Source organism: Ammospiza caudacuta, chromosome 2 (assembly GCF_027887145.1).
Source record: "Ammospiza caudacuta isolate bAmmCau1 chromosome 2, bAmmCau1.pri, whole genome shotgun sequence".
Taxonomy (NCBI): Eukaryota; Metazoa; Chordata; class Aves; order Passeriformes; family Passerellidae; genus Ammospiza; species Ammospiza caudacuta.
The window spans coordinates 54,223,562-54,240,463 of record NC_080594.1 but is presented as its reverse complement, the minus strand read 5'-3'; the positions used below and the strand labels follow the sequence as shown (position 1 = coordinate 54,240,463).

At 34.9% G+C, this 16,902-nt stretch overlaps 1 protein-coding gene across 5 annotated transcripts in view; it reads right to left on the bottom strand.

Annotated features, from left to right (window-relative positions):
* Window positions 1-16,902, bottom strand: part of NBEA (neurobeachin) — a 453,368-nt gene that overhangs the window by 297,031 nt on the left and 139,435 nt on the right. For 3 of the 5 annotated variants that reach the window (XM_058800578.1, XM_058800579.1, XM_058800581.1), the window contains exons 19-27: window positions 15,550-15,631; window positions 15,221-15,344; window positions 14,699-14,891; window positions 13,426-14,448; window positions 11,403-11,620; window positions 9,765-9,918; window positions 3,756-3,764; window positions 1,081-1,261; window positions 317-447 (exon numbers count right to left, since the gene is read on the bottom strand). In XM_058800578.1, coding sequence (XP_058656561.1) covers window positions 317-447; window positions 1,081-1,261; window positions 3,756-3,764; window positions 9,765-9,918; window positions 11,403-11,620; window positions 13,426-14,448; window positions 14,699-14,891; window positions 15,221-15,344; window positions 15,550-15,631 — 2,115 coding nt within the window. Of the gene's footprint in view, window positions 1-316; window positions 448-1,080; window positions 1,262-3,740; window positions 3,765-9,764; window positions 9,919-11,402; window positions 11,621-13,425; window positions 14,449-14,698; window positions 14,892-15,220; window positions 15,345-15,549; window positions 15,632-16,902 lie in introns of those variants that run through there. The other 2 variants (XM_058800580.1, XM_058800577.1) reach the window with 2 other exon arrangements.

Sequence of the window (16,902 nt, the reverse complement as noted above, 5' to 3'; positions counted from 1 at the left end):
CTGATGGAATAGAAAAAATCTATTTATACATATAATCTAGGTATATATGACAGAGGTGAGTAGGGGAACCTGCTCTATCAAGTAGGCCAAGCAAGAGTGCAAAAGCTGGTTAGAATTGCTACAGTCACACTCCTGCATCAAGGTTTGCATCTTTCAAATAAGCCTCCTCACACACATTTACCATAAACCAGCTAACAGGAGAAATCTAACCTTTTGCCAAATATTTGAGAGGGCAGTTACAATTATATTCTGATCCTAGAAAAAACAGTGTTTCAGGCTTGTCATCATTGCTGTTGGTTACTTAATGATCAGTTACCTTGGTTGCTGCTGATGCTGTTACACCCTGAAGAGCATCTTGTGTTTTACCGCCAATTAATGACGTCTTGTTTACTCTCTCTCTTTGCCTTTGCCGGCATTCTAAGCAGTTTCTCACAGCCACACAACAAACTAAAAGAAGGAAGGAAAATGCAACAAATTAGAATATTTTTTCAATTTTATATTTAGAACATCAATTAACACCCAGTACTAGCAGGCAGCAATTTAAAATTTGATTAAAAAATTGAGAATAACTCACAAATTTGATACCAGGAACAGTAAAATTATCATTATCACAATAAGTAGTATGAATAACAGTAAACAATGAAGACAAATGCCATGCTGTTGTAAAATATATTGAGATCTACAGAGTCTGCACAAGTATCCCACTCTTATTATTTTATATAGCCCATAGAGCCCTACAAGTCCATGGAGACTTGCAAAAGAAAAGCTGCAATATGGAGGCAGCAAAGCAGCTTTGAGAAAAAAAAAAATCTGTTTACTGACTTAAATTTAATATTTTTACTCTCCCTGAATATATACAACTTGAAATACATAAGGAAGAATATTTTCAGACATGTCTTTCTTATTACTAAATTGAATTGGCCTCAAAAACATACCAGATCAATAAATAATAAATGGGATTTTTGCTTTATCACATCAAGCTCTGCCTACAAGGTCCTTTGCTGCACATGTCACCATTTGATCCATCGCAACTCATTGATCTGTAAGTAACTATTTAATACATCCTGTCTGTTGACTTACCAAGCCTTAGGCACTGTCGCATCAGACCTCCAGAAGACATGTTTTTTTCAGCTTCAATCTCACTAAAATTTAGAGAACTGGCAAATACCAGTACATCAACCATTGCCATCAGACGGCTGAGAAACGTTACTGCTGTCTCTGCAGACATTCCTTGTGTCACTTCAATATTTTCCAATTCAGTCTTTAAAAGGAGATAATTGAATTAAACAGTTTGAACACAACTGAAATATAAAGACAGCACATACACATAGGAATCTAAATTGTTATGCTTAATGGCAGGTAGATTGAAAAGTTATTTTAAAATTTCCTACTGACACTATTAACATAAGCTGTGAGTGAAATTCAAAGTAAGGCAGTAATGAAGAGTGAGAAAATTATTTACATTTACATGATGTAATAGATGAGAAAAAGTCTAATATAAATGAGAAAGTTATCAGCAATTAGATAAAGACAAAGTAAGGGCAGATAATAAAACAATGCATGGTGTAAAAAGGGTGCAACATATTCTTCCTTTCTTCCATAGGCTACGCAAACAGGTAACAGATTAAAGGAATTACTCTGTGTATAGCTTTTACTTTTTTATTTTCATTCATATAAACAAATGTGAGGAGTGGAGTGGGAAAAACATACAGTTTTGCACTCTGTCTCCATGATTTGATTTTCCCTGCAACGTTTACAGCATATAGAATCCTGACTGAGTCCAATTCTTCAATTTATGTCTGTTACCTCACAACAACAATAGAGGGAAAGTAAAAAGGGACAAGTGACATGGTGTGCGGCTCACATGTCCCAGAGTTGCTATTTCTTTCCTAATGTTGGACTCTCCTTAGTGGGAATCAGCAGAAAATTTCTGAATGAGTTCAATATTTCTGAAAACCAATTTTTTTTCTCCAAAAAAGACACTTAGATGTCCAGAGTCATGTTTTCAAATGCCTTCAGGTATTTAACAGTGCAGATAAGTGAGGAAACAGTCAGCTTAATAAAAAAAAAAACCAAAAAAAACCCAAAAATCTGTTTCAACACTTTTGCCTCTGGAGCTAGGCAAATTGAAAACAGGAATGTGTGATACTTGTTTGCATCCAGAATTATATGTCTAAACACTATTTTAAAATTTGTCTAAAGGTGGTTGATTCTTACTGATTGTCAACAAGCTTTCCAGTTGCAAGACTTTCTGGGAACACAGTTTAGTCCCTTTAAAAAGTACTTTTATTGTGCTTCTCTACTTTTATTAATTTGCTTAGAAGCATTTATTAAAAAAAAATTATATATTTGGTGCTCTTAAGACAATTTACTTCTAAAGGAAATAAAAAATACAAAAAGCAAAAATTGTTTATTTCCACATTCCTAAAATGTTATTAGCTGTATTCATGCTTTAGTTTGAAGAATATTTTTACATCCAAAATTACAAAAGTGAAAAGTGTGCCAAACAGTATTAAGGAAACAATTGTTTTGAAAGGTGAAAGATCCAAAGTGGCGTGTGTCACCATAATGATAGATAGCCCTTCATTTAATTTCTCTTAAGGATGTAGCATGTTGGACACATGAGTGATTTGGGAATGGCTGTCATCTGTCTGAACTGCCCAAAAATATTAGAAAAATAGTAAAATGACAACTCTCAGAAGAAACATTTTCACCCTATCTCCTATCCTCTTTGGCCAGGGCTCCCCTGTTTAGTTTGTGCTGTGCACCTCCTACCTTTTGGAAAAATAGGTTGCTGGGGTTTTTATAACAGACTGGAAGATGATTTTTTGAAAGCACTCACCCAAAGTAAATATATTTGCAAAAATCTAAAGCCGTAACAGTCTGCTAGAAAAACTCATATGTGGTTATGGAAACTTAAACTTTTAACTCATGCTTGAAATAACATCAGGCTCACTTGCAGCCAGTTGACTGCCTGATGTTGATTTTTATCAAGTTTCAACTGTATTGTGCCAATCATGGTCTTAAACCTCTCAGAATATCTATTGCTTTTTTATTTCTGCAAGTTATGTAGTAAATTCATTTAATACAAAACTTTAGTGCATTTTAGCAAGATTATATCAAACTTTGAATTAAAAACAATGGTTTTTTTGTTGTTGCTGTTTTTTTGGTTTTTTTACAAATCTCCCTAAAATTCTGCTACATGGAAGAAAAAAAAAGACTAACAGGTTTTTTTTACACCAAACTTACCATCATCTCTATCTGTTAAATACAGTACATTAGTATTGTATAGTGTCTAAAATATATTCCATTATTGATCAAGCTGCCTTCTAGTATCACCAATATTTTAGATAGAGGTATCTCTAAAACTCATTGAAAAGTGAATAGATCACTATTCCATAACTACTCAGTGTAATTTAAGAGCAGTACAAAGTCTCCTACACAATGAACACGTTCAGGACACAAAGAGTTTCTCCACTGACAGCTGCATTTATAACTTCAATTAGCTCACAGGCCTAACTACATTCAGCCCAGGAGCAAACAGCAAGCACCAATATTGACAATGCATTAGGTTTTTAAGGGAAATATGGTAGGAAAAGTTAATTAATCCACCTAATATAGTTCTATTCACATTCCACTGTATGTTATAGGAAAATAATAGTAAGAATAGTAAAAGAAAGCCATAATATCAAATGATCAAAAATAAGATATTTTTGAAAATGCAAAAAACTGAAACTTACAGCAGCAATACTAACCTTAGAACCCTGGACATGCAACAGACAAAACAGACAACAGATCACAACAATAAAAGAAAAAGAAAATTATTTAAGTTAACTAAAAAATGCAAGGTAAATTGAAACAAATTAGTATCTTGGAATTATACATTTGTTTAATTTATATTCAAAACAGCAAAATATTTAAGCTCAGCATGAACATTTGAAAGTAAAGACTTGTCAAAGATAGCTATGCACAAGGAAAACTTTAAATCTTGTATTATTATAGACTTCATGTAAACACTGATTCTTCCAAAGCAAATTTATGAAGCAAGGCAAAGTAAAGTAATGTTTTAACTAATTATATAGATATGAGCATTTTACAACAAGCCATTCAACTGAAATATAGTAAAGTAGTTAATCCTTTTATGAGGAGGCAAATATGTTTGAAATGCTTTGAAAAAACAAACATGAATTACAACAAGCAATGCTCTGATTCTTCATGCATAATGCTCTTCCCTTGAATACACCACAAGATAGGTCATTATAATATTACATTTGGGTGTGATTTCTTCAACCTAAACCAGTGTCAAACTAGATATGACAATGTTTTTGAATGACAGAAAAAAAAAACCAGAACTAAGACATTTAGACTGAGTTTCCCTTCAAATTTCACTATTCACAATTAGATGTGTGTTAAATTTTTATGGTTTAGTTTTAGGTAGAACCACTCTCTCTATTACCATAGTGGTGTAGGAACTAAGTCTTAAGTTTTCACTGGGTCTGTTTTAAAAATAGAAAGAAATTTCAGATTCTGTCAGTTATCATTGCTATAATTTAGAGAGTGGAAAAGCCTAATCTAACAAAAAGCAAAACAAGCTGAACTGAACAGCTTTCTTCCCTCTTGGGGCAGAAAATACAATGCTCAACCAGTTTTTAAATGGGTCCTCATATTTTTGTTGTTGGATGCAGCTGGAGAATTAACTTGTGGCTATTATCTCTTAATTACTATCTGACAATTTTCGTAGCAGTTTTACCGCTTTTGATTCTCAGAATTGTTGTAGACCACAAAGCACCCGTGGAACCACAGGAGCTGTGAATGTGCTAACAGTAACACTATACCTAGGTCATACATCTCAGCTTTTAATCCACAGACCTAATGAGACCATCATTAAATGCTTAATGGAGTTTTGTGGGCAGTTCATTTAACACCAGCAGCCCTCAGATCACAATTTGAGAGCTGATCTTTTGAATTCTGCAAGTAAGAAGCTGAATATAGACTTCTTAGAATAAGTAGAAAAACAAACTGATTGCAAGGAGTTTGGAAATTTGTGCTAAATTGTCATATAATTGTCAAATATTTATACTCCTCAAATTTCTTTTGCCTTGCTCAATGTCCCCAAGTCCTTGTCACAGCTGCTATCCTTGTAGCAGGCAGTGATTCCTTCCAATTGCTAGCTCGTACACAAAATGTTTTATCTGTAAACCAGCTTCTATTAACAGAAAGCATCTTCTGCAAACCTTTTCCCTTACACATCCTGTTTTTCCCACTTCCACAACATCTTAATAATGTCTTCCTTATGGTTGCAGTTATTTTTAGAAAGCCTCAAAGACATTCCCAACAGAAAAGAGAAAATAAAAGGAAATAGTATTTTGTATTTTATAACCTTCCCGTAATTGTACAAGAGTTATTTAATATTCCCAATTTAATATCCAAGAAGTCAGAATTGAGAAGTAGAAGACACTCCAGATTATATTGTAAACAAAAAAAACCTGCTCATATTTCTTGTTAATATTTTCTTAAATTTCAAGTAGTTTCATATATATAACTGGCAACACTTTAAAAGCACCAGCATTTGAAGTAAATCCATGTACAGACCCTAGGATAGAGGTACTATAGAACTGAAATTGAGTGAAATAGTAAAAATTGTGGGAATAGATTATTGTAAATTACAGTAAAGTTTGCCCGTATATCATAAAAATATAAAACCTTCTCTGCATTCCTGAGTTACCCCCACAGATTTTTGAGTGCTTTGTTTACACCAAAGATGCATCTTTTCTTTTATTCCCCTTTTAAAAAAAAATCTATATTTGAAGTTTTCTATTCAGATCATCCTAGTCTAGATTAAAAAAGAATCAATCCAACAAATAAAAATCCAAAACCATAGAAAAAAGAAAACAAAAAGAAAGCCCACAAGATAAAAGGAAGATTTCTTTTACAGGCACTCCATATTGAAGAAATTCTATAGCTAAGACTGAGCGTTCTACAGCAGGCAAAGAATCATGCAATAATCTTCCACCCAGCCCAGAAGAATTGCCATTTCACTCCAAATCTGAACCATGCAAAAGAAAAAAAGTCTTTTTGGAATGGGGAGTTTTTCAAGAATTCATCTTTTTAAGGAAACTGCGACAGCACAACTTTTTTTAGCAATGGAGGGAACACAATACAGAATCTGTTGCACAAAAGAACAAAAGAAAAAAAAAAACCAAACAAAAACTAAAACTGCAATTGCTTTAGTATCCTGAATGTCATTTTGCTAAATTTATCCTGGGCTCTTTTCCTCAAATACACTTAATTAATTCAAGGATCTAATATTCAGCATCTGTTCTATTAATGAGAAATAGGTAAACTGCTTTATAAATACAGAGACAATGGGATACATGTAAGAGCAGTTAATTCTATAGCAGATTGTTGAGAAGAGAGTTTTGCAGCAGAATTTAAGACTGCTTAAGAACGAAAGGCCCAGATTTGCCAGAACTCCAACTGATTCACTGAAATAAGGGAACTGTGCACAGGCAGGACTGTGAGACAGTTGAAAAAGGAACCATGTGCTTCTGTCTTTCTCCATTAGAAAACAAGGTATGTCATAAAAAGAGAATGGGTTGAGCTCCAGGTTAACAATCATTCCAGCCAGACCCTACAGGGATCTGGTAGATGTCTACATCAAAGATATCTGAATAATTTGCTTCTGTTGAGTAGATCTCCATTGGATAAAAATCTAGGCCACATGTAAGTACCTCAAGTGAATACTGAGATCTTACCCTAATCTCTTCATGATTTCCATTCCTGTTTCAATCATCCCAAAGGTAAAGGGTGGAATCACCTTTACTGTCTGTTCTATAGTCTTTTTGCTTTCATGTTTCATTATTCCAAAACAAAAAGTAAATTACTTTTTTGTAAGTGGATGTAAATACATGATCTATGCCATAAATAAAATATACTAAGAGGAAATAAATAAGAACTACTACTTTAAAATTTCAATATGGGCTCCCAAAGACCATCAGTGGGAATGCCAGAGCCTCACCATTCATGAAAGTGAAGAAGGAAGAAATTAAGTAAAAATGAGCTCACACTTGTTGATAAATTGAATGTATGTATTCTACAGGATCTACAAAATGTGATCTGAAAAGCTCTGCAGAACAGAGATATGGAGGATCAGAGACCAAACAAGAAGATGTTGATGTGGATTCAAACAGGCACACCAGGAGATGTGACTCAATCCTACAAAGTCATACAGGATATGGAGCTGAATAAAGACATGATTAACCACTCTTTTCATAGTATAAACAGTAAAGCACATAGTGACTTCATGCATTTAAGCAGGCTTAAGAAAAACAAAGACAAGAAGTGTTTTGAAGGTTATATAATTGCTTTGTCAGGCTCAATGCCGTAGGATATTATGGAAGCTAAAAGCGTAAGTAGCTTCAAAAAAGATTAGATAAAGTCTAGAAGGATGAATTCCTCAGTGGTTATTAAATATGACAGCTCAAACACCCACTCTAGTTGTTAAAATCCTAAATGCTGAACAGAGTGTTATTAGAGCAATCAATATGCTTGCTTGTACTTCTGCATTTTGATGTAAGCTGCAAACAGCCACTGTTGGTGGCAGAATGCTAAAGCAGACAGGCCCTTGGGCTGACCCAGTGAGGCAGCTTATGGAGCCTGTGAACAGCCTCATGTAGCCTCTTCCCTTTGGAAGAGAAGTGCAACACAGCTTGAGTGGACTTCTATTACCATGACCAGTTTCAATTACAGAACTGCAGACTGAAAGTATGGTTGGGTTTGGGAGGGATTCAGGAGGTACTACACAAAATTTGAACTGCGTACCTTGTGGATAGAAAGTTATTCATTAATTTAATTAATTATAACACAGTAGATTCCACATGGAAATCAAGAAACACTTTTCTGTGGTGAGGCTGACTGAGCACTGACACAAATTCCTCAGGGAGGTGATGGAGTCTCCATCCTCAGAGATGGTGAAAAGCTGTCCCAACACAGTCCTGGACAACTGGCTGTAGATGGCCCTGTTTAAGCACAGATGCTGGATCAGGTGGCCTCCTGCATCCCCTTTCCAGCCTCAGCCATTCTAGGATTCTGTGGGTCTTTGAGTCAGTGAAGGAGAAAGCTTACAGGGCCTTTCCCCCTTTAAGAGTTACTTTGGCAGAGAGTGGCCAGTAGCAGGCCTGCTGTAAGTGTTTTTATGCAGTGGAGATGTCATATCAATCTTCCAGTTTCAAACCTCTTGTCTCTTCCCATTAGCAGCTTCTGGAAGGAGGAGGGTGAGACAGCCTTTTGTAACTGATTGCTTTCAGTGGCCTACCTTGCCCTTTCAAGGCTGAGAAGAAATATATTCTGAACCAGCAATCCATCCGCTTCTCCACAGCAGTTCAAGGATGCACAAGCATTAGAAGTCTGAGAATCAGTATGAAACTTCTTTTCATTCATCAGATTATGGATACTCACAAGTGGTCTGATGCTCAGCAGGGCATCTGCTCCCTTCGAAACTGTGATTCACAGCAAGACTGAGGGAGAGCACCTGCTCTAAGGAGGGAGGATGGGCTGCACTCTTCATATCTGTTGCAGTGATGAATAGATCCACCCTCCTTTTAATCTTTATGGACGGGCAATGCTGAACAGGAATGGAGTTGAACAGGCAGGAAGAAGCCTTTTTTTTTTTTTTAATTCCACACAGTAGAATTCATTCAATTTGAAGCAGAAACCAAACTAAGTGAATGACTTTATTTCACAATTTGTTTTTATTTTATTGTCCTAGACAGATGGTAAAATCCAGTATTATACATATAATTGCATGTCTGATAATTACATTAATGTATAGCAAATTGCCAGCCCATGCATTCACACCACCCAAACAAAATCCACCAAAAAAAAAAAAAAAAAAAAGGTTTTTAAACTGAAGTAAAAGTAAAGAAAAAAGTAATCTCAATTGCTGAATGGCTAGGAAAAAAATATTTGATCTTTTACTGCAAACCACATTTGCAGTCTCCTGTGTCTATTACCTACATTACTTCAGAGGAGTCTGTCCTTTCTAGGCCTCATTGTCTCCCCTTTCAAAGACCTATATTAACTACAACTAATTTTTACAGGATGCTCTAAATGACATTTAGTATGGAAGAAATAGTCACAGATATTAAAGGCACAGACAAGGCATCCCACTCAAATAACAAAATTACTCTTGTCAATAATGCAATATTTATAAAATATTTCTCCCTTTTTAGTGATAATACTCTGCCTGAGCTTTCATCTGCTAAGAACTTACAACTTTGGGCAGATAAAAATATCAGTTATTTTCAATACAAGATTAAAACAAAAACATGGGAGGGAAGCATGTAATGAAGGAAGAAGTAAACAGAGTAGACAGGGGATGACTTCTGGTCTCATTTGGCATGCAAACTAATAGTGGCCATGCAAAAAAGGTTTATGAATACCAATGAGTAGACATCATAAAGCATGCTGTTTTGTTACAGGAATCATTATCTTAATGGTCATCCCTTTAAATGAAATATTAAATAACTATGAAATATTTTTCTTACTAAGTACTACTTATCTGATAAAATAAGTATTTCAAATGCAAAATGTTCTAAACATTCTGTATATCATAGTCTAACAGTTTGATTATAAATTTAAATTTTTGAAGGAACTAGCAGAAAGGGGACAAGAGCCCCTAAAGAAGAAGAGTCAGCTGAAAATAGTAGTTGGCATTATTACCAACAATTTCTCATATGACCACTAGGTGGGAATATTGTACTTACAGTTGGGGATGTGGCTGCTGACAGCAATGGTAAAATTCCTCCACAAGCAATAATAATATTGTCTACCATCTGGGAAATGAGGTGTATTGTGTTGTGTACAAAAATAATATTTTCATTGCTATTGACAAAGTCCATCACTGACTTCGTGGAGTGACTGCAAGGACAGAAGAAAAGAAGGATTAAAAACAAACAATTAAAATAAATTGTAGATAAATATATTCTTTGCAACCATACTGTGAATGTTCCTTTGATAAAAAGGAAAAATTTTGTCTACAAAACTTTGCATGTAAATTGTCTAAAAATATCAACAAGGCTAGTCTAATGAACAAATTGATTACTATCTCTTTCTGCACAGGATTACATTCAAATACTCAGCTGAGAACAACATCCTCTAACCTTTTATTCCCATCAACCAATACTTCACTTCACAGGCAGTTCTGCTGAAGGCAGTGAAGTTGTTTCTGCAGCCTGAAAGCAACTATTTAATATTGACTTCACCATGCTGCAGCAGTGTCATCTGAAGCACCCTTGATAACATCTAATGATAACACCTGCTACTGTTTTAAAGGAGAAACTCAATAACGTGGCCAGTACTTGATTCAATATTAACTTTGCTAACTGATAATAAGCCTAGCATTAATAATAGCTCCACAAGCCACAGATGCTTGTAAGATAGGTTGAAATCTCAGCGACTTCTAATTGGTGAGCAACTGTCCCACGAAACAGTCACTCCCCAAAAATATAAAACCCCTGTGTGAAAATATTGATGAGTACTCTAAGTATGGTCTTTCCCCAAAGCAACATTTGTTGTCAGCCAGCAAACAAAAATTAAAGGCATCAACTGAAAATATACCATCTGAACTTTAACATTCAAGCATTATCCGAACACATCCCATATACTTGGCCAAAAGCAAAACATCAAAATTGTCTATTTCCAAGTGAGTATCACAGAACAGTTCAACAAACTGGAAATGTAATGTAGTATAAATTACTCCTTTGACAAAACTATGCTCAGGTTTTGTGAAAATTAACTATTCTCTAGTGGAAATTAGCATAAATTGTCTCCTTATATTAGAGTTACAAACTACCTCTATCAACTTGTACAAAATGTACAAAAACACTAGGAAACCACACTCTTGTCATAAAACATTAGATGATCACCAAGACTAAACTCTGCCAGTAGCTGGTATGCAAATGAAAATTTGTCAATAGAGTATTTCCTTAGAAAATGCATAGGAAAGACATTTTATTTATACACCTTGCAGGTAGAGAAGCTCTTTTAATTCATCAATTATGAAGATGGCTATCAGCAGAAGTTATTCTGTCTGGAATAGGGGCAGTAGGTTCTAATGCTAAATATAAGCTGGAAGAACAGCTCAGTTTGTTTAGGCATTCAGGATTTATACAACTCCACAAGAAAACAAGAATTACTACCTGTAAAAATTACTACCTGTGAAATTGAGCTGTTCCAGGCTGGGAAGGGGTAAAGAGAGAAGGTGGAAGATAAAGAGAGGCACTGCACCTAACACCAACACTTTTTCTCCCCACCATCCCAGTAACATACCCTGTCCTACACGCCTAATTTTTCCTTATTGATGGCAGCACAGATCAGGAGTTAAAGAAGAGACAAGGACACACCTTCTCCAAACATGTACATCTGTTTCTAGTGCAAAAAGCAAGTCTGTCAGGAGCCGCTGGTGCATGGGAGACCATTTGAACTCTGGAATACGAAACATAGTTGTGCGTGGACCTGGACTAAACTGCCGTCGCTGCTCTTCCGTCATTGGCATTCCTCGAAATCCCAAGTCAACACGTAAATCCCGGTCTTGCTGGGTGACAGATCGACCCTGTATTGCCTACATCAACAAGAGGTTCAAAAGTGATGTTAACTGTACGCAGTGTGTTTTTGAACACAATACAGAATCTGAGAAAGGACAGGATAAAACAATGTGGCCCCAAACCACAGGAGACATTGGTGCTCCAAGGCAGGGAGTATCCTTCAGTAAAGGAGCTGCTCCAAGCCAAATCAGTCAGTGCTGTTGGGGGATGTGGCTGGCCCCTTTTTCAGCTACTCACCAAGCTTTTACTCTCAGATTCTTCACTTGAAGTCTTACAGAAAAGACCAAATGTAGTCCGTCCAAGGCCAGTGATAAGACTTTGTTTATATGTAACAATTATATTTTGAGCTAATAAACATGGACAAACTACCTAGTGGTGGCTTCGAGGAATGTACATTTTTGGACGGCTCCTCATTTTTGAAAACCAATTTATTTATCTGGTCTTTTTAGCAAGATAATTAGAGAATTATATCTAGTCCCCCAAATCCCGTTTTAGCAATTTAAAAACAAAAGAGAACTGTACAAAACAATTATGTTAGCAATGTAAAAATGGACATAGCACTGGAGTTGAGCTGAAAAGCTTCTTGTTTATTTAGTCGACCTTGATCTCCTATAGCCAGTGTTATGAAAGTAGAAAAGGTTTTCTTCATATAATTTGACCTCTTGGAACTAAAATATTACAGTTGCTTGCATTTCCTATCTTTTTCTTAGGGTTATCTTTAAATGATTTTTTTTTTCTTAGATTTAGCTAAGATTTTAATTTTCACATTAATTTCTGCATTGTGTTTTTAGATTGTATTTTCCATATTTTCTAGCTAGAAACATAGGAAAAAGTGAATTTGATATACAATATTTGATCTATTAATTATAAAGGCATTAACTCTTAGGAGTAAGCAGTAGTTCCCATCTCTGTCACACAATTTTATTGCTTTCTTTCAGTCCATTGGAACAAAAGAGAGTTACTTCTTACTGATAAGGCAGGGAGATGATTGTAGATCTGCTTTTAGAGAATTTGATGTTAGCAACTCCAGTCAAATACATTCTCCTTCAGGTACTACTGCAGGTAACCCTCATGCCAGCAGCAACAATGGTATAATAACTTCAACATAACAAAGGAGCTTTTATTTAGCCAATAATACTGTATCTGCAAGAACAGGCTTTGATGTGCATTGCCACTGCACAAACAAGCATGAAACATGTAAGTATCTCCACTTAGACTCGGCTAGTCTTTAAGTAATTTTCAGTGGTCTCGAGATCAAATCTAATGAGGCAGTTACCACACCTACAGCAATCAAAACTCCAACCAGCAGCTCCACTGTATACATGCTAAAATAAAATTTCTCATTATTTAAGAATACAATTATTTTCCATTTATTTTTTATTTAATAATTACTTCAATTATTTTTTTACAGTTTACTTCATTTTAAGAAAAAGTATTTAACCACGGACAGCTTAGAGTTTATAGCACACAAAGAAGAGATTTGAAGATTAATTTCTGCTAGTTGCTCAGTTGATAATTCTTCTTAAGAATATTATTTCGAATAGAGATTAATGCCCACATATTTAAACCAATTCATTCTAATTTTTCATTGATTTTAGTAAGAAATAAATTTATTTAACTAGTATATGCGATATATATTTTCTCTACAGCCATGAAAGATTTCACATTATGGCATTTTCAAAGAAAATGGGCCTGGAAGGTGTGTATATTTCATACAATTAAAGAAATACAATTCAAATATCTCTCAGATCTCATACTATTAATCTCCCCCTCTGCAAAGATCAGTGATTACATTAGACACACACGGGTACTTGAAATTTACCTGGGTTGTGGTAGTTGTCTGGATCTTCCGTATCTCCTTCCCTGCCTCCTTACCATCATCAGATCTTTCTGTATCTGATATTATACTTCCTGCATCAACATTAGGTACAGTTTTGCTACCAGAAGACTCTGTCTCAAGAGTTGTGGCAGTCATTTCAGCATATTCTAATCCTTTAGATGATGAAGACAACTCCCTCTCAGAAATGCTATTCATTCCATCTGAAGTGGTGTGAATCTTGAACTCTTTGTCCTCTATTATACTTGAAGCACAAGTTATATCTACACTACCTGTCATATGTGCAAGCAATCCCAAATCATCATTTACACCAAGATGCATCTGTGTCTCTTGAACATTTGGAATGGCAATGTGATTACTTGAAAGTTCAGGAAGGAGTTTCTCCTCCTGACTAGGTATTTTATCAAAGAGAAATGAGGTATTGTTAGTAGAAGGTTCATCTTTCTCATCAGCCAGAGTTATTAATGGACCATTATCTTTTTCCTCATTCTTCTTAATAATACCCACACTTCCATGAACATTGTTTTGGAGCTTCTCAACAGCTGCACTATATACATTATCTAGAAGAGATTCCACTTCTACCAGCGCACCATTTTCTCCAGTTCCCAGTGTCTCTGGTGATAAATCCATATCATCAAGTTTTACTTCGGTAGCTTCTACTTTTTCAGCTTTTATATCAACTAAAAGGTCATGAACTTCTACATGCACTCCTCCTCCTCCAGGTCTCTCAGCAGTTCCAAGCACATCATCTGACACCTTTGAAGCCATGAGTAAGTCCCTCGTATCTGTATTGACAGGGTAATCTGTTTCACTTTCTGGGCTTTGACTTTGTGAAAGATCTTCTATCTCTCGAATTTCCATTCCACCTTTTGCTCCTGTTGTCTGAGAGGAAAGACCTGAGATGGTGCTCACATTCCCCTTCTTCCCCTTTTTTATGTTTTCTTCCTCCTGCCTTTGATACTCTTCATACATTTTTGCTAGATATTCCTTGTGAGCTTCATATGTGACCTTAAAAAGAAAAGAAAATTTAGATGATGTGCATAAATATACGCTACATTAATTGGGCAAAATGTAGCAAGATTTTTAGGAACATATTAAATACTGCTTACTAAGTGTTTGACAAGAAAAAAAGCCACCTTGACATGAGTATTGAGAGCCACCAGATGGCACTAAATCCCTTTACATCTTATATTGCTGTATTGCTACAGATTTGGGGGTTATCAGTATTTCAAAAAAACATCTATGAGCTGTTTCTTACCTTGGAATGGGCTATAGAAAGAGTATCCACCCACACTCTCCAGCCTCCCCATTCATATTTTATTGCATGGTACAAGAGAATACGGAAAATGTTGTAAACCATCTCTGTGATCTTCTGCTCTTCAGAGTTCTTAGGATTAATGTATCCCAGAGAAAACATCCAGTCCTGCCACACTGAACACTGAAGTAAACATCTAAAGTAAAATAATTAGTTCAAAATGTATCCAAACAAAGCTACTTTATTTTAACATTACAATGGTTAAGATAGGAGGAACATCATGTCTTAACATCAATCCAATTTAACAAATAAACTTAAAAATACTTCAGTATGAAAAAATAACTAAAATATACTAGAGAGAAGAATCCAGTATTAGTTACTGAACTAAGAAATGTTACCACAAATGTATTACATTTATTTTAAATATATTTAATTTACTACAGATTCTAAAACTCTACACAGAATATAACAAATAGCTATTACCCAGAAATCAATGAGGAGAAAATACTATTTGCATGGACGTACCTTCTGTTTTCACGGCTATTACTAAAGAGTTTTATCATATCAGATAAGAACAATCGTCGAACTTCCATCAGCTCTGCACTTGGCGTAGAGTTTTTTAACAGTGTTGCCACCACCTTAAGAATCACTTTGAAAGAATAAATTAGTTATGTAAAGCACTTAACCAATGTTTAAAAAAAGAAATAATTGCTAACAGCCATTAATGTAAGAGGTAACTACAACCCATATGTATCTAAGATACATGAATGAATCGTTCTCACTTTCTGAACCATCATTTCAAAAAACCCTCTAGCTGACACATTTATCAAACAAACATAATATATTGTCCTTACTTGGATTCTGAATTTTCACTGTTGAATCTGGCTCTGGATGGGGTTTATGAACAACTTGGGTGCATACTTGTTCTGTCAAAATCTAAAACAGAATATTTATTTCCTTTACCATTTTTAATCAAACACTACAGTATTTCTTTGTTCATTTTAAAATTTGTTAAGAACATTTAACATGGCCACATGCAACATGATATTAAAAAATTAGGTAAAATATTTTAAATCTTGAAAACCAGAATAAAGCAATTCCTCTATGCAGGGATAAAGATTTTCACGGTTGCACTGTAGCTGATTAGCTAAACTTTGAGTTTGTTACCTATATATACAATAACAGTATTTTAAAGATACTACATTCATATTTCTCATATTTTTATACATTCACACATCAAATATCTTTCACAAGCTACATACATCAACAATTATTCTCATATATGTCATCAAAACCAAACCATTCTTAAAACTGGGTTTGGTTTCCTCCAGCTAGCAAAGAGTAAGAGTCAGAGTTAGCATTCCGTAGGTATAATCCTGGGGCTTCACATGATGAGGAAGACAGAAAATTCTCCTGTTGCTTGAATTGTACCCGACAACCTAATTAATCTGTTTTGAGGTAACACCAGAAACCTTTCACACTGGGATACTTGTCACTGGATGTGTATATGGAACTTTATTTTTAAGAACAAGCTAAAAATTCAATGATATCAACACAGAAAAGCTAAAAATTCAATTACATCAACACAGAATTCTCAGTAAAGAGAATTAGTAAAGAGATTTAGAAAAGCTACATTCAAGTAAACGTATTTCAAAATTCAGTAATTTCACTAGCAATATTTATTTCAAAGAAGAACTTTAGCTCTCTCATTAAAAAATAATCAAACTAATGTCAGTCATGAACACAGAATCTTAGAATAGGTCTTTATATATTGGTATTTAAAATAGAATGCAAATATGCCCTTACTTTGTATGAGAGAATATGGAAAATATCTGTTCCTTAGCATCAGTTTCTTAGCAAATCTGCAGTACTTAGACCACTTAATCCCTTTTTTCTCCTTTCCTCTGACGATTTTTTCAAATGTTAATGTCTGTGGATGCTGAACTCCATGAGAACTTTGATTTTGTCAATGAGTTATGCATTTTTCTGAGAATACCAATCATAGAAGCATTTAGAAAACTGAATGCAGGAACTAGACTCCGGCTCAAGTGGCCAAACCATAAAAGGTAATGTACAATAAAAAGAACTTGGATCTAAGTCACTGGCAAATAGATGACGTTTAGGTTTTTACAATCATAGGAGAATAATTTTCCACATTACTCAGATTTAGAACCCTGTAAACCAAGCACTCCTGTAGTTTCTTTTTT